Here is a 23,622-nt window from a genome sequence, read left to right on the forward strand (position 1 = left end):
TTGTGGTATGTCCATACAACTGAATATTATTTGGCAATAAAAAGGAATGGAGTACTGACTCATGCTACAATATGGGTGAATGTTGAAAACATTATGCTAAATAAAATAAACCAGTTACAAAAGATCACATATTCCATTTATACGGTTTCACTTATGTAAAATGTTCAGAACAGACAAATCTATAGAGGCAAAAATAGGTTAGTGGTTGCCCGGGGTTTTGGGGAGGGAGGGATGAGAGTGACTGCTAATGTGTATTGTATTACTTTTTTGGGGTAACGAAAATGTTCTAAAATCGACTGTGATGATGAATACACTAAAACCCACTGAATTATACACTTTAAATTGGTGAATATTATGGCCCATGAGTTATATTTCAATAAAGCTGTTTTAAAAGATTTGGAAGAAAATACAAATAAATATCTTATTCCTGGATGTAGAAGATCTTCCTAATATAAAAACAAAAGAAAAATACATAAAGAAAAATAACAATAAATTTTACTACCTACAATTTTGACTTCTGTATTTAAAAACATGAATTAAAGGCAAATAAAACATGGAAAAACTTATTGTAATGTGACAAAAATACAAAGCATCAGTATTTACCAATCCCTTATTAATCAATACGAATTGATGGAAAAATGGGCAATGGATATTATCGGGAAATTCACAAAAGATGAAACATACATATCTGGTCAATAAACATGAAAATATGTTCAATCTCACTCAATCTAAGAACTTCAAATCAAGATAACAATGAGAGACTATTAATGACCGCCAAGTTTGCAAAGGTTTTTAAAAATAATATCCATTATTGATTAGGACAAAAGGCATACCCAGGCACGTGGTAGCAATGGTATTCTTTTTCCCGAAAAGTATTATAAATGCTGACTTTTCTGTACCGAGCAATCTCATTATAAAAATTTATTCAAAAGAAATATTAAGAGATGGGCACCAAGATTTATGTTACATAAATATATGTAAAATATGTTTATTGATATATAACTTATAATATCAAAATATGAAGTTATCTGCATATTTAAAAATAGGAGATAGTTGTATAAAATTACAGTGCAGTATATCCATATAATGAAACACTGTAATTATCACAAATCATGTTCTCAATATTTAAAAGGTAAAAAGATGCTTATAATAATTGATAAGAAAAAAACAGATTACATAATATGGTAGTTTTTAAGTTCTGTATGTTTGGTGGAGGCAGAGGTTAGAATACACTAAAGTTTTTTTTTTTAATGTAGCCATAAATGAACCAAAAATTAAATACAGGTGAAAATCTAATCTCTGAGAATGTCACCAAAATATTAATTTAGATGAAAATTTTTTTCTTCAAAATGATCATGTAGTGCAAACTTCACACAATATGCATACAATACTTATTTAACTTAATAATAAACAATGAATATTATTTTTTTAAAACTGACTTTTAAAAAATTTGTTTATTTTATTTATTTTTGGCTGCATTGGGTCTTCATTGCTGCACGCGGGCTTTCTCTAGTTGCGGCAAGCAGGGGCTACTCTTCGTTGTGGTGCATGGGCTTCTCATTGCAGTGCCTTCTCTTGTTGCGGAGCACAGGCTCTAGGCGCACAGGCTTCAGTAGCTGTGGCATGCAGGCTCAGTAGCTGTGGCACACGGACTTAGTTGCTCCGTGGCATGTGGGATCTTCCCAGACCAGGGATCGAACCCATGTCCCCTCCATTGGCAGGCAGATTCTTAACTAGTGCGCCACCAGGGAAGTCCCAAAAAACTGACTTTCCTGAGAGTAAAATTTGATTTATTATTTCTTTTTCCTTGGCCTTAAATTTGAAGAAAATATTGTAACAATATATTGTATTATTTCCTACACAGGGTTATTCATTTGGTAATACCATCATTTAAGCTCTGGAATTTCTTTTTTTGCAATTAATAAAAACTGAGAAGTATGTTAATTAGCTTTTTCAATTCAAACATGATATGATATTGTGCAACTATTGCAAAATAAACTTTGGGGCAGAGAGCTCTAGTTGGGGAAAGGAAAAATTTAAAGACAGAAAAAAATGTGGAACAAGTGCTAGATAAATCAAACACAGAGAAGGAAGAGTTTGGAGTGTGCAGGTGGGCTCCACAGGGAGGTCGATAGTGAACTGGTTCTGAAGGCTGGTACTGGGTGGCCAGGGGAAGGAGAGGGAAGGACCCCTCAGGCAGGGTAAACAGAATACATGAAGGCAGGGCAGGAAGGAGAATGCAAGTAGGCAGTGATTCTAGAGCCAACACACTTTTCTCAAATATTTAAAAGCATTTATATATATATGTTAAATGGGATAAGATCAATTTTTCAGAAAGAGTAATGAAAGAATAATTCAGGCTGCTATTCCAATGTGTCATTTCCTTAAAGGGCAAATTATCTCCTCAGAGAATAATGAGTTATTATATTTGTTCTATATTTGTTTCAAATGTGGATGTTTGGGCAGACAAATCTCTTCAATTTAGTTCCACGATCTCAATAGTTTTAAAAAGAAATTTTTTTTATTATGACATTAAAAGCTTGGGGTAGGGCTTCCCTGGTGGCGCAGTGGTTGAGAGTCCGCCTGCTGATGCAGGGGACACGGGTTCGTGCCCCGGTCCGGGAAGATCCCACTTGCTGCGGAGCGGCTGGGCCCGTGAGCCATGGCCGCTGAGCCTGCGCGTCTGGAGTCTGTGCTCCGCAACAGGAGAGGCCGCAACAGTTAGAGGCCTGCGTACCGCAAAAAAAAAAAAAAAAACTTGGGGTAAACTACCAAAAATCACAAATACCATTTTTATTGATGCTCGAAAAGTGAAGGAAAACATATTATTTCCTTTTCAATTACCCACTATCTCTAGCTGGGGCTTCATGCCCTGCATTAATCCAGAGCCCAGAGAAAACCCTTGAGGGATAATGAATGTAGGTGAATGCCATTTCTTCACTTCCTCTTTCTGTGATTTATTATTATCTTTCCTGGGTTAAATTATTAAATCAACAACAACAAACAAACTGAAATGAAGCGTGATATACCATTCTTGAGAAGTTCCATAGAAAAGTTGTAAACAAGTTCATGCTTCTGGCCAGGGTTGGGTGATTGCTTATACTGAGGCAAGTCTTTGCTAAACACCCCGTTGATGAGGAGGCCATGACGTGGCTTCTGAGTGACGCTGAACAGCAAGGGGTCCTTGGGAATGTCCCGGTCAACAGCATTAATGATGGAAGAATCCAGCTCTCTCATCTGACCCTCACACACCTAAACAAAAACAGGAAAGTCAGCTGCATGCTAAATAAAACGTGTCTTTCTTTTGGCAAACTGCTCAAAAAATAATTTTAACATATCCTATATAATTTTAAGATACCCATGCAAATTTTCCATGAGATGTGTGTGTAACGAGTCCTAAAAAGAAACTGCTGGTTCAATGTGACCTTCGAAGACAAGAACAAATCTATTAATCTTTCTCACATTTTTCTTTTGAAGATTTCAAAGCACTTTATTTACATGAAGGACTAAAGGAGAGATACATAGAATCTCATATATATATTTCATAACTCAAAGGTTGGGGGAAAAAGCAACCAAAAGGATGCTTGCTTTCTGGAAGTCACCAGGTATAGACCCTGCCTTCAGATCCTAACCTGTTATTTTAATCTCCTGGACCTTGTTGCTTTCATAATTCTTACGTTTCTGTTTTAGAAATGGCACAAATATCTGCTATGCACACTGGGGGTATTAGGTGTTTTTAACTTTTGTCATTGTAGTAAAACCTTCTATGTTTCAATTACAGTCAACAACAGTTGAGAGGATGCTTTTGGATGCACGATAGAATATATTTTAATTCTGGGTCCTTCATCTCTTCCCAGTCTTCACACCTCTAATCTTCCTGAACGACCCTGCACCCCACTTCAGGTTTCATAATCCTTTAAGCATAAAGAGAACTGAATGTTTTTCATTTCATGTAGGATCTAGTTATTTAAAACCATCAGTACCATTAGTACCACTGACACGGTGCTTAGTCATCTTTATCTTCTTTTTCTCATAGCAAGGGAACAAAGAAGTATTTCTGTTTCCTATTGTGAAATATAGCAAGATCTAAATAATATGAGTGTATAAGTTTAACATGTGCTTATTGGGCATTTGCAGTTCACTGGATGCTGTGGGAATACGAATACTCTAAAGGATCAAAGTCAGATGAGAATGTGACGGCCTGTCCATCAATAACTATAACACAAGGAAGAAAATATCTAGTGCTACTAAATATGGATAAACAAGAAGTGCAAAAGAGTGGAAGAGCCCAGGAATGTCTTCGTGGCTGAGTGGACATTTTAGCTTTGAAGAAGACATACGGTTTAGATTTGTGAAAATGGCCTTTCCCTTCAGCCTCTCTTAAGTACTTTGAAGAGAGCCTTTCTGCAACCACTCTTCCCTGAACGTGCATAAAAAAGAATCATAAGATATTTGGGCTAAAATTATGCTGGTTTTCTTATTAAAAACTGAGATGGCATCATAATTTAATACACAATGATAGAATTAGGGAATCATCTTTGATGATAATTTGCCTTTTTCTCCAAAAACTTTCATAAAGCAACTTAAAAAGATGTTCTAATTATCTGTCTTTATAAAGCTTGGGGCTCCTGGACTCACTGTATGGCAACCTTTCTTATTTACAAAATGCTAAATTCATTCACAACATGACTGGGAAATTTTATTGAAAAAATGTGGGACTCTTTTTTGCACATTCAATTGTTTATTGAGATTATAAAAAATAGGTTTAGATCAAGAGACGTAAAATACAGAAACTCACTAGTAGACAGCTTTGAAATGGATTATAATAACTTAAACTAAAACCTCAATTTTTTCTTTGCAAGTTGCAGCACAACTTGATGGAAGCCCAGCTAGCTACAAAATAAATACACTTTTTCACAAGAAGGCAAAATAAATATGACTATTTTAAAAAATCACTTGAAGCTTAAAGCCAGCTCTGCCAATAACACATGGGGCTCCATATTTGTTACTCTTCAACAGCTTCTCTAAGGAATGCACAGGAAAAAAAAAAAAGCATGATTGCTTTCAGAGAAGAGCAAGAGACAAATTCCCAGTGGCCTAATTATTTCAGAAACCCCAGTCTTAGACAGATACAAGACAATAGAGGTAGGTATAGAAGGAATCATCTGTAATTCTTTTCTCTCTCTCATAATTACTGAAGTGCCCTCTGGAGAAATCCATGTGCCAACAGAAGAGGAAAAGCAGGAACTGGCTCTTAAGTCTCATCCTGAGGTGGCTTTCATATACCATTAAGATTCAGTAGAAAATTAAAATCAAATAAAGACTTTTGCATTTAGAGTTTGATGATTTTTAGCGCAAAATAAGGCAAGATAATGGTTTCAAAATAGATAATATGTGCTTTGGTCAATGTCTGAAAAAAGATGACAAACATAACAAGACTAATATGAATGACACTATTTATTAAGCGTTTTCTATGTGCCTGACAATCATGATTGTCATGGCTACCCTAAACGAAGATTTGATACACGTTTTGCAGATGAGCAAACAGAAACAAAGAGAAATAACTTACCCAGGGCCCTACAACTAGTAAAGAGCTACACCAAGTCCCTCTTACTCCAAAGCCTGTGCTCATTCATTTAATCAGGATTTGCTATGTGCATGTCTGTTTTAAATAACTGTATAAACATTAGAACTGTTTAAAAAGGATTATATGCTGATATGAAAATATTTACAATATACGTAATTAAGGTTTTTTTTTTTTTAAGTAGAGAGTAGGGTATAGTATGATCCCTGATTTGTAGGTAAAAACATACAGAAAAATCATATACACACACACATATCACTGGCATGTGCACAAATTATTTCTGTGGAAATTAATTACTAAAACCTCAACTGATGGGGAGTGACTATGGGTAGGGGCTGTTGAAGAGGGAGAATTTCATACTTCACTGTGTATGCTTCTCAACATTCTAACTTATTTAACCATAGATATTTATTATTATTTTTTAAGACAACAGTTGTTGTCTCAGCAGTGATATGCTGGGCCATTTTAAGTATGTCTGAATTTTTAAATAAAACTAACAAATATTATTATATAATATAAAGACATTTTCAAACTGCATAAAAATAATGGTCCAGATTGTATTTTTTCATTTCATATATCTTTATAAATAGCTGTATAAAAAAAGATGCCTGTGATTCACGAATTAAGAGCCCTTGCTATTATAGCACTGGTTAAGAGGGCACTCTGTGGAATCAGAGCACCTGGGCGCAGATCCCCTACTTGCTACTTACTTCCAAGCTCTGTGATCTTGGGCCACTAACTTAACCTCTTAAGCCTCATTTTTTGCAGTTATTAAATGGCAATAATAATGCCATCACTCTAAAAGCCTACTGCGAGGATTCAATATGAATACATGTTAAGGGTTTGGAATAGTACCTACAGCCTAGTAAGTACTACATTCTCTATATATGCAACTATAATTGTAACCATGCAATTGTTATATGTTAGCAATTATTATTATCATTACCAACATCACTATTATTAGAAAAATACTTTTCAAGTGATTGCATTACATAACAGGTTACTGCCTTCTCTACTTCTCATCAACTTAAAGTGTTAAGTGCACATAGACTAATGTAAATGGGCTAGGTGAAAATAAAAATTAGAAAATGATAAAAGAGAAATTGAAAATTCTGATATCTTTCTTACAGTAACATTCCGCACTATAAAATCAGGAGCTTCATCATTTGTGGGGTTGATTATAATGTAAAATGGTATCTCCAAGGAGCGTCGTTTCCCATCAGTGACATACACCATGAACTGGTCGGCTGTTGGTTCCATCCTCAGATGCCTGGACTGCACATAGTTAATGTGTAAAGCCTTCATGTCTTTCCACTGAAACGAAGCTAGAGCACACCAAGATGGAGCACATAAATAAGAAAAACGTTTTTTTCCAAGTTACTGGTCCTTAATCCTTAATCCAATAGCCTATTTCTCAGCAGAGGAAATAAGAGGTCATAGCAGTTGACCTAACAATCAGCTTCAGGGGCTGCTATAATCACTATAACCATCAACATAAAAACAGATATCCATAAATTATAAGGAACAATTAAAATTTTCATGGAGAACGGAAGGGCAATAACTGCTAACTAGGATTATAGGGACTTCATGACCATTCTTTATATACTTGGAATGAATGTCAGAGAGACTTTCCTTCCCTTGATTAAAACCAGTGTTCCTGTGTGAGCAGTTCTTGTCATGCTTGAACAAGAAAGGAACCATCTCTTTCATATAAAGGCAAAACAAGAGTCCATCAATCATCTGCCTACTTGACTACATATCAACTGGTAGGAATGAATGGAATTAACTGACCTGTTATTTTGGTATTCTGACATTGCCTTAAATCAAAAGATAAAAATGCTTTGTGTTGTGTATGAGTCACAGGAGAAACTGCATAAACTTTAATGCAATTAATCTTTCTTTCTTCCGACTTTATTGAGACATAATGCACATATCATTGTGTGAGTTTAAGGTGTATGACGTGTTAATTTGAAACATTCTATATCACAAAGTGTTTATCACAATAAGGTTAATTAACATACCATTCACCTCATATAACTACTATTTTGCTGTTGTTGATATGATGAGAACATCAAAGCTCTACTCTAAAAGCAACTTTCAAGTGTATAATAAGTATTGTTAATTATAGTCATCATGCTATACCTTAGATACCCAGAATTTATTCATTTTATAACTGAAAGTTTGTAGCCTTCAACCAGCATCTCCTGCAACTCCTCACCCTTACCCTCAGCAACTGGCAACCACTATTCTACTCTCTGTTTCTATGAGTTCAATATTTTTAGAATCCACATATAAGTGAGACCGTACAGTATTGGTCTTTATCTGTCTGATGAATTTCACTTACTATAATGCTCTCAGAGGTCCATCCATGTTGTTGCAAATGGCAGCATTTCTTTCTTTTTCATGGCTGAATAATATCCTAATGTATGTGTGTGTGTGTGTGTGTGTGTATATATATATATACACCACATTTTCTTTGTCCATTCATCCATCAATGGACATTTAGGTTGTTTCCATATGTTAGCTATTATGAATAATCCTCTAACGAATATGGGAGTGCAGATATGTCTTTGATATCCTGTTTTCATTCTCTTTGGATATATACCCAGAAGTGGAATTGCTGAATCATACGGAAGTTCTATTTTTAATTTTTTGAGGAACTTCCATAGTGATTGTACCAATTTACATTCCCAACTAACGGTGCACCAGAGTTCCCTTTTCTCCACATCCTCGCCAGCATTTGTTATCTCTTACCATTTTGATAATAGCCATTCTAACAGGTGGGAGATGATATATCACTGTGGTTTTAACTGGCATTTCCCTGATGATTAGGGATGATGAACACCTTTCCATGTACCTGTTCCACCATTTGTACATCTTCTCCAGAAAAATGTTTACTCAAGTCCTCTACCCATTTTTCAATCAGATTGTTTGGGCTTTTTGTATTGAGTTGTATGAGTAATTTATATATATTAGATATTAATCTCCTACCAGATATATGGTTTGCAAATATTTTCTCCCTTTCTATAGGTAACTTTTTCATTTTGTTGATTGTTTCTCTTTCTGTGCAGAAGCATTTTAGTTTAATGTAGTCCTACTTGTTGATTTTTGCTTTTTTGCCATTGCTTTTGGTGTCAAATTCAAAAAATCATCATCAAGACCCATGTCAAGGAGCTTACTGCCTATGTTGTCTTCTAGGAGTTTTATGGTTTCATGTCTTATGTTCAAGTCTTTAATCCATTTTGAGCTAATTTTTTTTGTGTCGTAAGATAGTAGTTCAGTTTTATTCTTTTGCATGTGGCTGTCCATTTTTCCCGACACCACTTCTCAAAGAGACTGTGCTTTGCCCATTGTATATTCTTGGCTCCTTCATTAAAAATTAATTGACCATATATGCATTGGTTTATTTCTAGGCTCTCTATTCTGTTCTATTGATCTATGTATTTGTTTTTATGCTAATACCATACTGCTTTGATTACGATAGCTTTGTAATAATAGCTTGAAATCAGGAGGTGTGATGCCTCCAGCTTTGTTCTTCTTTCTCAAGATGGCTTTGGCTATCTGAGGTCTTTTGTGGTTCCATACAAATTTTAGGATTGTTTGTTCTATTTCTGTAAAAAATGCCATTGGGATTTTGATAGGGATTGCACTGAATCTATAGATAGCTTTGGGTGGTATGGACATTTTAACTCTTTCAATCCATGAACATGGGATGTCTTTCCATTTGTGTCTTCTTCAGTGTCTTTCATCAAGACATCAGTTCTATGTCTTATGGTTCTTGGCATATAAATCTTTCACTTTCTTGGTTAAAATTATTCCTAAATATTTTATTGTTTTTGATGCTATTATAAATGAGATTGTTTTCTCTATTTCTTTTTCAGATAGCTTATTGTTCATGTATAGGAATACAACTGATGTTTGTATGTTGATTTTGTACCCTGAAACTTTATTGAATTTGTTGATTAGTTCTAACAGTTTTTGGTGAAGTCTTTAGGAATTTCTATATATATCATCAGCAAACAGAAACATTTTACTTCTTCCTTTCTGATTTGACACCCTTTATTTCTTCTTCTTGCCTAATTGCTCTGACTATGACTTTCAGTACTATACTGAATAGGCATGATGAGGGTGGGCACCTCTGTCTTGTTCCTTATCTTAGAGGGAAAATTTTCAACCTTTCACTGTTGACTATGATGCCAGCTGTGGGTTCTGCATATACAGGCTTTATTATGTTGAGGTATGTTCCTTCTATACACAATTTGTTGACAGTTTTTAATCTTAAAAGGATGTAGAAATTTGTTAAATGTTTGTTTCTGCACCTACAGAGATGATCATAGGATTTTTGTCTTTCATTCTATCAATGTGGTGTATCACATTTATTGATTTGCACATGCTGAACTACCCTTGCATCACAGATATAAGTCCCACTTGATCATGGTGTGTGATCCTTTTAATGTGCTGTTGAATTCAGTTTGTTATTGCTTTGTGGAGAATTTTTGCATCTATATTCATCAAAGATATTGATTTGTAGTTTTCTTTTCTTGTAGTATCTTTATCTGTCTTTGGTATCAGGGTAATGCTAGCTTTGTAAAATGAGTTTGGAAGCGTTCCCTCCTCTTCCTTTTTTTTGGAAGAGTTTGAGAAAAATGAGTGCTAACTCTTCTTTAAATGTTTGGTAGAAATCACCTGTGAAGCCATCTGAACTTGGGCTTTTCTTACTTGGGAGGTTTTGGATTACTGATTAAATCTATTTACTGATTATTGGTCTGTTCAGATTTTTTATTTCTTCATGATCCAGACTTGGTAAGTTTTATGTTCCTATGTTGTCCAATTTGTTGGTGTATAATTGTTCAGAGTAGTCTCTTATGATCCTCTGTATTAGCTGTAATGTTTCCTCCTTCATTTCAGATTTTATTTATTTGAGTTCTCTTTTCTTCTTGTTAAGTCTAGCTAAAAGTTTGCCAATTTCATTTATCTTTTAAAAAATCAATTCAGTTTCATTAATCTCTTCTATTTTTCTTCTCTGTTTCTGCTCTGTTCTTTGTTATCACCTTCTTTCTGCTAAACTTGGGCTTAGTTTGTTTTTCTAGTTCTAGTTGATTTACTTTTTTAATGTAGCATTTATCACTATAAAATTTTCCTCTTAGCACTGCTTTTGCTGCATCCCATATATTTTAGTGTGTTGTGTTTCCATTTTTATTTAAGATTTTTAAATTTCTTTTTTAAATTTAATCTTTGACCCATTGGTTGTTCAGAAGTGCGTTGCTTAATTTTCACATATTTGTGAATTTTCTAGTTACCTCCTGTTATTGATTTTAATTTCATACCATTGCGGTCAAAAAAGATACTTGGTACAATTTCAATCTTTTTAAATTGCTAAGACTTGTTTGTTGACTCATCACATGATCTATCCTGGAGAATGTTTCATGTGCACTTGAGAAGAATGTTTATTCTGCTTTTGTTGGATGGAATGTATGTATATGTCTGTTAAGTTCATTTGGTCTAACATATAGTTCAAGTCTAATGTTTCCTTATTGATTTTCCATCTGGATGATCTATCCATTGTTGAAATTGGGGTACTGAGGTCCCTACTATTATTGTATTGTTGTGTATTATCCTCTTCAAATCTATTAGTATTTGCTTCATATATTTAGGTGCTCCAATGTTGTGTGCATATACATTTACAGCTATTATATCCTCTTGATGAATTAAGACTTTATCATTATGTAATGACCTTCTTTGTCTCTTGTTACAGTTTTGACTTAAAGTCTCTTTTGTCTATTATAAGTATATCTACCCTTGCTCTCTTTTGGTTTCCATTTGCATGGAATATCTTTTTCCTTCCCTTCATTTTAAGCCTATGTATGTCCTTGAAGCTGAAGTGAGTTTCTTGTAGGCAGCATGTAGTTGGGTCTTTTATTTTTCTATCCATTCAGTCACTCTATTAATGCAATTAATCTTAAACCCAGATTCCCTCATATTTAAGATAGATGTACCCCAAAAGGTGCTTAGAGAATAACTCTAAAGTGGTGCCTTTGGACAACTGTGTTTTTGGTGTCTGTTTTTGTTTTGGTTGTTTTCTTTTTGCCTGAAATACCAGAGATATTTCAGTATCTGAGAGGCATTTTGGTTTCAAAATTAATGTCATTACCTTCAACATTTCCATGGTATGTTTCCTAATCTTTTCTGCCCATATCTTTTAAAAGTGTTAAAAAAAACTGTGAGAATGAGACCAGTGAGCTCCACCAGATTTATTCTATCACAGAATTCGGTGTTGCTATCAGGGCCTTTAAAAACATTATTTCTTCAATATTTATTCTTATAGTTTTCATAAGTGAAATCTCCATTTATTTTGAAGTAAACTCCCATACATGGGGAAATTTTAAATGAAAAATTAGAACGAAAAACAATAATACTCAAAAGTATTGGCAATAATAATAATTCCTTGAGTATATACAGTACTTTGAACATTTCTGAAGTCCTAACCCAGTTATTAAACATGATCTAACCAATCAGTCACAAACATAGACTAATTATTGCTGGACACAAAGCCATGACTTACCTATGCTGATGCCCATATTGCTTTTTTCAAAACCTGCAGAAGGTAGTGTGTTTTCAAGGTAGCCGAACTGGGGAGGAGCAACCAAAACAAATTCCAAGTCATCTGCTGCAGTGTCGGCATCAGTGGCAGACAAATGGTTAACAGTAAGGGCTGCTGAGAAACCCTCATCTACAAAGAACATGGTACCTGCATACAAATAATAACACAATTATGACTTAGCGTGAAATCCTCTAATCAGAATAGTGAGAACAAAAGGGAGTGATTGAAATTCCAATTCATAGAAGCATCCTACATGCAAATATACTTCCATGGGAGATATTCATTTCCTTTGGCATAATTCTCCTTACAGTGAATATATTCAGGGGTAATGGGGGGAATTTAATTTGACTTAACGGAATTATATTTTTTTCTTGTATAAGCAAGCCAGACAATAATAGAAAGAGAGCAGAAATACTAAATGCTTCAGTACAGCCCTTTAGTCACTCTCAAGGAACTCTGATTTCCCTTGTGTCTACAGAAGTGACAAATGAAACTAAGAATTGCCAAACTGTTTTAATGATAAGTCACTAAATGTGGTCTATGTACTCCTCAAGATCAGTTGTTGCCTCTGTTTGTCAGAGCATTAATTGCCTGAGAACTATTATGAATTGCTCATAATGAACATTTTTTCATGCCTTGGTGCTTAATTATTCTGCAGGGATAATGCTTCCTCCCCAGAACATTGCTTAGGAGATACTTTGCAAATTACAATAACATTCATACATATGTTTGCATTTTTTTTTGAGACACAGAACATATACACAATGCCTATGAAGAGATGACTTTCTAAAAAGCAAATAAGGTCAAGTATATATAAATGGTCTCGCTAATATACTCATTCAATTCTAATAGAAATTATGGATAAAATAAATTATTGGCTCTCCAGCAGGCAAATGATATTTTCCCACGTGAAATAAAACCAGAATATCTGAGGATTGCAATGTTGTCTTCATTCCCAAGTGTGTGCACACACAGATACACATGCAGATACACACACACACACACACACACACACACTTGCATTCTCTCTCCACGGATTTATCTAAATATTTTTTTAACATCTTTATTGGAGTATAATTGCTTTACAATGGTGTGTTAGTTTCTGTGGTACAACAAATTGAATCAGCTATACATATACATATATCCCCGGATCCCCTCCCTCTGTGTCTCCCTCCCACCCTCCCTATCGCACCCCTCTAAGTGGTCACAAAGCACTGAGCTGATCTCCCTGTGCTATTCAGCTGCTTCCCACTAGCTATCTATTTTGTCTGATATTAGAATTGCTACACCAGCTTTCTTTTGATTTCCATTTGCATAGAATAACTTTTTCCATCCCCTCACTTTCAGTCTGTATGTGTTCCTAGGTCTGAAGTGGGTCTCTTGTAGACAGCATTTATATGGGACTTGTTTTTGTATCCATTCAGCCAGTCTATGTCTTTTGGTTGGAGCATTTAACCCATTTACATTTAAGGTAATTATTGATATGTATGTTCCTATTGCCATTTTCTTAATTGTTTTGGGTTTGTTATAGTACGTCTTTTCCTTCTCTTGTGCTTCCTGCCTAGAGAAGTTCCTTTAGCACTTGTTGTAAAGCTGGTTTGGTGGTGCTGAATTCTCTTAGCTTTTGCTTGTCTGTAAAGGTTTTAATTTCTCCATCAAATCTGAATGAGATCCTTGCTGGGTAGAGTAATCTTCGTTGTAGGTTTTTCTCTTTCATCACTTTAAATATGTCCTGTCACTCCCTTCTGGCTTGCAGAGTTTCTGCTGAAAGATCAGCTGTTAACCTTATGGGGATTCCCTTGTATGTTATTTGTTGCTTTTCCCTTGATGCTTTTAATATTTTTTTCTTTGTATTTAATTTTTGATAGTTTGATTAATATGTCTCTTGACATGTTTCTCCTTGGATTTATCCTGTATGGGACTCTCTGTGCTTCCTGGACTTGATTGACTATTTCCTTTCCCATATTAGGGAAGTTTTCTACTACAATCTCTTCAAATATTTTCTGACCCTTTTTTTTCTCTTCTTCTTCTGGGACCCCTATAATTCGAATGTTTGTGCATTTAATGTTTTCCCAGAGGTCTCTGAGACTGTCCTCAATTCTTTTCATTCTTTTTTCTTTATTCTGCTCTGTGGTAGTTATTTCCACTATTTTATTTTCCAGGTCACGTATCTCTTCTTATGCCTCAGTTATTCTGCTATTGATTCCTTCCAGAGAATTTTTACTTTCATTTATTGTGTTGTTCATCATTGTTTGTTTGCTCTTTAGTTCTTCTATGTCCTTGTGAAACATTTCTTGTATTTTCTCCATTCTATTTCCTAGATTTTGGATATCTTTACTATCATTATTCTGAATTCTTTTTCAGGTAGATTGCCTATTTCTTCCTCATTTGTTTGGTCCGGTGGGTTTTTACCTTGCTCCTTCATTTGCTGTGTGTTCTCTGTCTCCTCTTTTTATTTAACTTACTTTGTTTGGGGTCTCCTTTTCGCAGGCTGCAGGTTCGTAATTCCCGTTGCTTTTGGTGTCTGCTCCTGGTGGCTAAGGTTGGTTCAGTGGGTTGTGTAGGCTTCCTGGTGGAGAGGACTGGTGCCTGTGTTCTGGTGGATGATGGATCTTGTCTTTCTGGTGGGCAGGACCGCATCCGGTGGTGTGTTTTTGGGTGTCTGTGACTTTATTATGATGTTAGGCAGCCCCTCTGCTAATGGGTGGGGTTGTGTTCCTGTCTTGCTAGTTGTTGGGCATGGTGTATCCAGCACTGTAGCTTGCTGGTGTTGAGTGGAACTAGGCCTTAGCATTGAGATGGAGATGTTTGGGAGGGCTTTCACCATTTGATAGTACATGGAGCCAGGAGGTCTCTGGTGGACCAATGTCCTGAACTCAGCTCTCCCACCTCAGAGGCTCAGGCCTGACACCTGGCCGGAGCACCAAGACCCTGTCAGCCACACGGCTCAGAAGAAAAGGGACCAAAAAAAAAAAAAAAAAAGGAAAGAAAGAAAATAATAAAATAAAAAATATTATTAAAAATTAAAAAAATAAAAAAGTAATAAAAAGAAAGAAGAGAGCACCCAAATCTAAAAACAAATCCACCAATGATAACAAGTGCTAAAAACTATGCAAAAAAAAAAAAAAAAAAAAACAGACAGAACCTAGGACAAATGGTAAAAGCAAAGCTATAGAGACAAAATCACAGAAAGAAGCATACACATACACACTCACAAAAACAGAAAAAGGAAAAAAAAATATATATGTATATATATATATAAGAGGGAAAGAGCAACCGAATCAATAAACAAATCTACCAATGATAATAAGCTCTAAATACTTAACTAAGATAAACATAAAACCAGAAACAAATTAGATGCAGAAAGCAAACCCCAAGTCTACAGTTGCTCCCAACATCCACTGCCTCAATTTTGGGATGATTTGTTGTCTGTTCAGGTATTCCACAGATGCAGGGTACATCAAGTTGGTTGTGGAGATTTAATCCGCTGCTCCTGAGGCTGCTGGGAGAGATTTCCCTTTCTCTTCTTTGTTCTCACAGCTCCCAGGGGCTCAGCTTTGGATTTGGCCCCGCCTCTGCGTGTAGGTCGCCTGAGGGCCTCTTTTGGGAAGTCTGAGTTCTTCTGCCAGCATTCAGTAGGTTTTCTACAGGAGTTGTTCCACATGTAGATGTATTCCCGAAGTATTTGTGGGGAGGAAGGTGATCTCCACATCTTACTCCTCCACCATCTTGAAGGTCCCTCAGATTTATCTAAATTTTTAAACAAGTAAATTCTTTTGCCCTGTAATCTTTCATAGATCAGGGGGTTTCCACAAATTTGTATTGAGGCAATTATTGGAAGCAATTCTGTATGGTGGTTTTCTATTTTGACTATATGTAAATTGCATTATTTCACTGTACCATGGGTATGACACTAGGTGAAATAATAGAACTTTAAAAGAAAAAATTGTCACCTATTGCAATTGAAGGTGATTGGTTGTCCACCGGATACACTGTGATGTTGAGATCATACACTGGAAAGGACTCACGACGAGGAACAGATGGATGAGGTCCATTCACAAAAGGGCCAGCTTCTGTGTCCGAAACTACCAACGTTATGGTGTCAAAACAAGGCACCAGGCCAATCTCACCACCTGGAAGACACAACTAGAGTTTAAGCCTGACTTTTAAAAACATAGAATACCAAGATGAAACCCACTCACACTTGCTCTACAAGCATAAAATGGCAAAGGAAGGAACTTATATGGTTAAAAGGTAAAACTCAATTTTATCTATGCAATTAAATAGAGTCATAAAAATAACACAAAAATGCTTGCCCATCTGTTGCCTCTGGTGAAATCCCCGCCAGCCATCTATCACCATATGGAGGGGCAAAACAGGGCTAACAAGGGTCTGACAGTTCATAAATGAATAAGGGATAGACACGAAGCTTGACTCGTGATGGCTTTACTCTTCTCTCATAATTATTAGTGTTAGGACCAACCTCAGGGAGAACAGAAGGCACCCTTTTCCCTCTGGTAATTGTCTTCCCATTTGCATTAACCACCTTAAATGAACAACCATTCACTACAGAAGAAGCAGAATAGGTGAAATACAGATATAATCCACATTTTTGTGATTTGTTTCAGTATTTTCCTCATTACATAATAGCCAAGATGTTAGCAAAATAGCAACAGCACCTGGAAAAGAAGTGGCATTTATTTTCATTTTCTGTTTACTCTTTAGAGCTTACAGCTATGGGATTCAAAATGGCCCCAACTTAGGCAATGAGAGGAAGAAGGAAGAAAATGTCAGGGCTAGATAGTTCACCAGTAAACAGAACAATCTGCTCTTGGATTACTAACTAACAGCACAGAGGTGGGAATGCTTGCTGTCCAGGGGACAGGAAAGTTCTGCAGATATGCTTTTGATAATTCTCAGGCATCACTCTGAAAGTGCCAAGAGGGAAGCAATTATGTTTGAAGTTTTGATGAGCCTAGGACACGAAAGATCAGGGATGTCATCTCTTTTCACAAGACACATTGGTTAAATCTACAGAGCATTGTGTTTGGCATTATTCTACCTGTTTGAAAAAAATGACAAGGAAAAGCTCGAGATGATATTATTAAGCAACCAAATGATTAAAGGATGAGATAACTGGATTTATTTTTAAAAAACAGTGAAGTTGAGAGAACTAAAATTAAACAATCTGCCTTCAACTTCAGGAAAATTAAAAAAAAAAGACACCTCTCATCTATTCATAATTATAAAAAACAAATTGGCATAAAGTTTGTTTACTCATCATTCACTTGATAAATATATACTTAATGCCTGTTATATGAAAATTAGTGTTCTGGGTGCCTCAGCAGAGAAAAAGGCAGACATGTTGAAAACGTCAAAAGACAGTTCAAAAGAATGTCAAATGTCCAAAGACCTACTATGTGTCAGGAGCTGACACAGTCTAATGGTAGAGAAAGAAATGCAGTTCAGTTAGAACATCACAGATACGTGTATGTATTAAGTGGAACCATATGAAATTGCTACTATTAAGCCATTTTTTACCTATTAAATGGAAAATTCATCTATCTCAGCCTGATTATGTACCAGGTGCTGAGGGTGAACGAGGACGAGAATATTGGCTGATGATGGCATGGGGGGAAGGCACACACAACAGAGAAAGTCAGAGAAGTCTTTTCAGATGGCCTTGCTGGCTTTGTACTGAGCATTAAAGGATGAGTAGTTTATAAGGCAGATAAGGCAGAGAATTGGGAGATGAGGAGAGAGGACGTGTAGGGAGAGGGAGCTGGAAGGGAAGTAGAAAAATCTAGGAAATGAAAACAGCTTAATCAAAAAAGCAAACATAGTACATTCAATAACTGTAATTTCAATATAATGGAAGCATAGGATACATTTACAGAAAGAGCTGGAAAATTTGGCTGAGGGTTAAACACTAAAAAGGCTACAGCATTGGTGGAAGAATTCTTTACCTTGAAATGAAATACAGTCTAAAGATATAATTTATACTTAAAATAGTTAACTGTACTGCTATTTGAAAGAAAATTTTTGAATGACCTCATATATAATGTTTAGAGAATAGAAAATTAATAATGTAATTTTATATCATAAAATATTATTCAATTAGTAAAACGTGTTTACAAAAAATATATAAAATTTACTAAATATTTTAATAAACATTTTTAGGTGATTATCTACATGAATAAAGGAATCTACAAAACTGCACATATAACATGATTGCAACTATGTTAAAAATGATTATAAAAACGAAAATACTGTAACACTGCAATGTTAACAGTGATTCTCTTTGAAAGGTAAGTAAGGTAATTTTTTCAAAACTTCATTATATTTTTTCATGTTCTCTGCAATGAGCGTGTACTGTTTTCATAATCGTAGAAATAAGATAAAATAAATCAATCGATGAAGTAAAACAATGGTGACACAATTGTTCTCTGGTGATCTTTATAACCAATGTATGGAGGAAAGAGCGGGGCCACTGAAACTTTAGATCCTATAGTACTGAAGTTCTCTTTACTCATCCTAGAAGAGCACTAAATTACTACCAACTGAGTAACTGAGTGAACATTACCAGAAAACATAACATTCAAATAACCAAACACCTTTTTGAATACAGTATTTCTGTTAATTAACTTATTTATTTTAACATCTTTATTGGAGTATAATTGCTTTATAATATTGTGTCAGTTTCTGCTGTACAACACAGTGAATCAGCTATATGCATACGTATATCCCCTCCCTCTTCCATCTCCCTCCCAACCTCCTTATCCCACCCCTCTAGGTGACCACAAAGCACTGAGCTGATCTCCCTGTGCCATGCGGTTGCTGCTCACTAGCTATGTTTTTGGTAGTGTGTGTATATCAGTGCTACTCTCTCACTTCGTCCCAGCTTACCCTTCTCCCTCCCCATGTCCTCAAGTTCATTCTCTACAACTGCGTCTTTATTCCTGTCCTGCCCTAGGTTCCTCTGAACTTTTTTTTTTTTTGATTCCATATATATGTGTTAGCATACAGTATTTGCTTTTTTCTTTCTGACTTACTTCACTGTATGACAGACTCTAGGTCCATTCACTCACCACAAATAACTCCATTTCATTTCTTTTTATGGCTGAGTAATATTCCATCGTATATATGTGCCACATTTTCTTTATCCATTTATCTGTCAATGGACACTCAGGTTGCTTCCATGTGCTGGCTATTGTAAATAGTGCTGCAATGAACATTTTGGTACATGACTCTTTTTGAATTATGGTTTTCTCAGGGTATATGCCGAGTAGTGGGATTGCTGGGTCATATGGTGGTTCTGTTATTAGTTTCTTAAGGAACCTCCATACTGTTCTCCATGGCTGTATCAATTTACATTCCCACCAACAGTGCAAGACGGTTCCCCTTTCTCCACACCCTCTCCACCATTTATTGTTTATAAATTTTTTGATAATGGCCATTCTGACTGGTGTGAGGTGACACCTCATTGTAGTTTTGATTTGCAATTCTCTAATAATTAGTGATGTTGAGCAGCTTTTCATGTGCTTCTTGGCCATCTGTATGTCTTCTTTGCAGAAATGTCTATTTAGGTCTTCTGCCCATTTTTGGATTGGGTTGTTTGTTTCTTTAATATTGAGCTGCATGAGCTGTTTATATATTTTGGAGATTAATCCTTTGTCTGTTGATTCGTTTGCAAATATTTTCTCCCATTCTGAGGGTTGTCTTTTGGTCTTGTTTATGGTTTCCTTTGTTGTGCAAAAGCTTTGAAGTTTCATTAGGTCCCATTTGTTTATTTTTGTTTTTATTTCCATTTCTCTAGGAGGTGGGTCAAAAAGGATCTTGCTGTGATTTATTTCATAGAGTGTTCTGCCTGTTTTCCTCTAAAAGTTTTATAGTGTCCGGTCTTACATTTAGGTCTCTAATCCATTTTGACTTTATTTTTGTGTATGGTGTTAGGGAATGTTCTAATTTCATTCTTTTACATGTAGCTGTCCAGTTTTCCCAGCACCACTTATTGAAGAGACTGTCTTTTCTCCATTGTATATCTTTGCCTCCTTGGTCATAGATTAGTTGACCATAGGTGCGCGTGGGTTTATCTCTGGGCTTTCTATCCTATTCCATTGAACTATATTTCTGTTTTTGTGCCAGTACCATACTGTCTTGATTACTGTAGCTTTGCAGTACAGTCTGAAGTCAGGGAGCCTGATTCCTCCAGCTCCGTTTTTCTTTCTCAAGATTGCTTTGGCTATTCGGGGTCTTTTGTGTTTCCATACAAATTGTGAAATTTTTGTTCTAGTTCTGTGAAAAATGTCATTGGTAGTTTGAAAGGGATTGCACTGATCCTGTAGATTGCTTTGGGTAACAGAGTCATTTTCACAATGTTGATTCTTCCAATCCAAGAATATGGTATATCTCTCCACTGTTTGTATCATCTTTAATTTCTTTCATCAGTGTCTGATAGTTTTCTGCATACAGGTCTTCTGTCTCCTTAGGTAGGTTTATTCCTAGGTATTTTATTCTTTTTGTTGTAATGGTCAATGGGAGTGTCCTTAATTTCTCTTTCAGATTTTTCATCATTAGTTTATAGGAATGCAAGAGATTTCTGTGCATTAATTTTGTATCCTGCTACTTTACCAAATTCATTGATTAGCTCTAGTAGTTTTCTAGTAGCATCTTTAGTATTCTCTATGTATAGTATCATGTCATCTGCAAACAGTGACAGTTTTACTTCTTCCTTTCCGATTTGGATTCCTTTTATTTCTTTTTCTTCTCTTATTGCTGTGACCAAAACTATGTTGAATAATAGTCGTGAGAGTGCACAACCTTGTCTTGTTCCTGATCTTAGTGGAAATCTTTTCAGTTTTTCACCACTGAGAACGATGTTGGCTGTGGGTTTGTCATATATGGCCTTTATTACGTTGAGGTAGGTTCTCTCTATGACTACTTTCTGGAGAGTTGTTATCATAAATGGGTGTTGAATTTTGTCAAAAGCTTTTTATGCATTTATTGGGATTATCATATGGCTTTTATCCTTCACTTTGTTAATATGGTGTATCACATTGATTGATTTGTGTATAATGAAGAATCCTTGCATTCCTGGGATAAACTCCACTTGATCATGGTGTATGATCCTTTTAATGTGCTGCTGGATTCTGTTTGCTAGCATTCTGTTGCAGATTTTTGCATCTATGTTCATCAGAGATATTAGTCTGTAGTTTTCTTTTTTTGTGACATCTTTGTCTGGTTTTGGTATCAGAGTGATGCTGGCCTCGTAGAATGAGTTTAGGAGTGTTCCTCCCTCTGCTATACTTTAGAAGAGTTTGAGAAGGATAGGTGTCAGCTCTTCTATAAATGTTTGATAAAAATTGCCTGTGAAGCCACCTGGTCCTGGGCTTTTGTTTTTTGGAGGATTTTTAATCACAGTTTCAATTTCAGTGCTTGTGACTGGTCTGTTTATATTTTCTATTTCTTCCTGGTTCAGTCTCGGAAGGTTGTGCTTTTCTATGAATTTGTCCATTTCTTCCAGGTTGTCCATTTTATTGGCATATAGCTGCCTGTAGTAATCTCTCATGATTCTTTTGTATTTCTGCAGTGTCAGTTGTCACTTCTCCTTTTTCATTTCTAATTCTATTGATTTGAGTACTCTCCCTTTTTTTCTTGATGAGTCTAGCTAGTGGTTTATCAATTTTGTTTATCTTCTCAAAGAACCAGCTTTTAGTTTTATTGATGTTTGATACTGTTTCCTTCATTTCTTTTTCATTTATTTCTGATCTGATCTTTATGATTTCTTTCCTTGTGCTAACTTTGGGGAGTTTTTTGTTCTTCTTCCTCTGTTTGCTTTAGGTGTAAGGTTAGGTTGTTTATTTGAGATGTTTCTTGTTCCTTGAGGTAGGATTTTTTTGCTATAAACTTCCCTCTTAGAACTGCTTTTGCTGTATCCCATAGGTTTTGGGTCTTCGTGTTTTCATTGTCTTTTTTTCTAGGTATTTTTTGATTTCCTCTTGGAATTCTTCAGTGGTCTCTTGGTTATTTAGTAGTGTATTGTTTAGCCTCCATGCGTTTGTATTATTTACAGATTTTTTCCTGTAATTGATATCTAGTCTCAGAGCACTGTGGGCAGAAAAGATACTTGATAGGATTTCAATTTTCTTAAATTTACCAAGGCTTGATTTGTGACCCAAGATATGGTCTATCCTGGAGAATGTTCCATGAGCACTTGAGAAGAAAGTGTAATCTGCTGTTTTTGGATGGAATGTCCTATAAAAATCAACTAGGTCCATCTTGTTTAACGTATCATTTAAAGCTTGTGTTTCCTTATTTAGTTTCATTTTGGAATGATCTGTCCATTGGTGAAAGTGGGGTGTTAAAGTCCCCTGCTATGATTGTGTTACTGTCAATTTCCCCTTCTATGGCTGTTAGCATTTGCCTAAGGTACTGAGGTGCTCCTATGTTGGGTTCATAAATATTTACAATTGTTATATCTTCTTATTGGATCGATCCCTTGATCATTATATAGTCTCCTTTTTGTCTTTTTTTTTTTTTTTTTTTTGATGGGTGGTGCTCTATTCCTGTCTTACTGGTTGTTTGGCCTGAGATGCCCAGCAGTGGAGTTTGCAGGCAGGCAGATAGAGCTTGATCTTGGTGCTCAGATGAGGTCCTCCAGGAGGCCTCACTCAGATTGATATTCCCTGGGGTGTGAGGTTCTCTGTTAGTCCAGCAATTTGTACTCGGAGCTCCCACCACAGGAGCTCGGGCCCAACCTCCGGCCTGGGAACCAAAATCTCACAAGCTTCATGGCACGGTAAAAAAAAAAAAAAAAAAAAAAAAAAAAGGAGCAGTACAATATCAAAGAATAAAAAACAAAATAAAATTGGAATGATAAAAAATATATTAGGAAAAATAAAACTATAATCAAAACACCTGCAACAAGGTAAAATAAAACCACAACAGAAAAAAGAAAAGAAGTGGCGGGGGGGAACAAGCCAAAAGGAGAGAACAATAACAAAATATAAAGCATAAAATAAAATTAGAATAATAAAAGGTTTATTAGGAAAAATAAAAATATAAAAGAATCAACAACAATGAATCAACATCGTAAAACAGAACCCCAATCTAAAAGAGAAAAAAAGCCTTGGCTATGGGGGTGGAGTTTAGGTGGGGGTGGAACTTAGGGGAGTGGTTTAGGGTGGGGTGGGACCTAGGCAGGTGGGTGGGTGACGTTTAAGTGTGGGGCGGGGCCTAGGCTCAGGACCCACTTAGCCAGAAAAGGCCCTAGGGGCAGGGCCTAGGCAGGGAGACATTCAAGCATGGGGCAGGGCCTCTGCTTAGGACCCGCTCGGAAGGGGAGAGGCAGCACGTGGAAAGGAGGGCCTCTGGAGTGTGGAGTTCTGGAGTTTGGAGGTAAGGCCCTGGGTCAGGGTGTGTGGGTGGAGTTTAGACC

General features: G+C 35.9%; 1 protein-coding gene across 1 annotated transcript in view; it reads right to left on the reverse strand.

Annotated features, from left to right (window-relative positions):
* The window catches only part of FREM1 (FRAS1 related extracellular matrix 1), a 168,313-nt gene that overhangs the window by 60,783 nt on the left and 83,908 nt on the right, over nt 1–23,622 (reverse strand). The window contains exons 17-20 of the mRNA XM_067744415.1: nt 16,139–16,318; nt 12,147–12,332; nt 6,713–6,909; nt 3,030–3,252 (exon numbers count right to left, since the gene is read on the reverse strand). Coding sequence (XP_067600516.1) covers nt 3,030–3,252; nt 6,713–6,909; nt 12,147–12,332; nt 16,139–16,318 — 786 coding nt within the window. The remainder of the gene's footprint in view (nt 1–3,029; nt 3,253–6,712; nt 6,910–12,146; nt 12,333–16,138; nt 16,319–23,622) is intronic.

Source organism: Pseudorca crassidens, chromosome 7, assembly GCF_039906515.1.
Source record: "Pseudorca crassidens isolate mPseCra1 chromosome 7, mPseCra1.hap1, whole genome shotgun sequence".
Taxonomy (NCBI): domain Eukaryota; kingdom Metazoa; phylum Chordata; class Mammalia; order Artiodactyla; family Delphinidae; genus Pseudorca; species Pseudorca crassidens.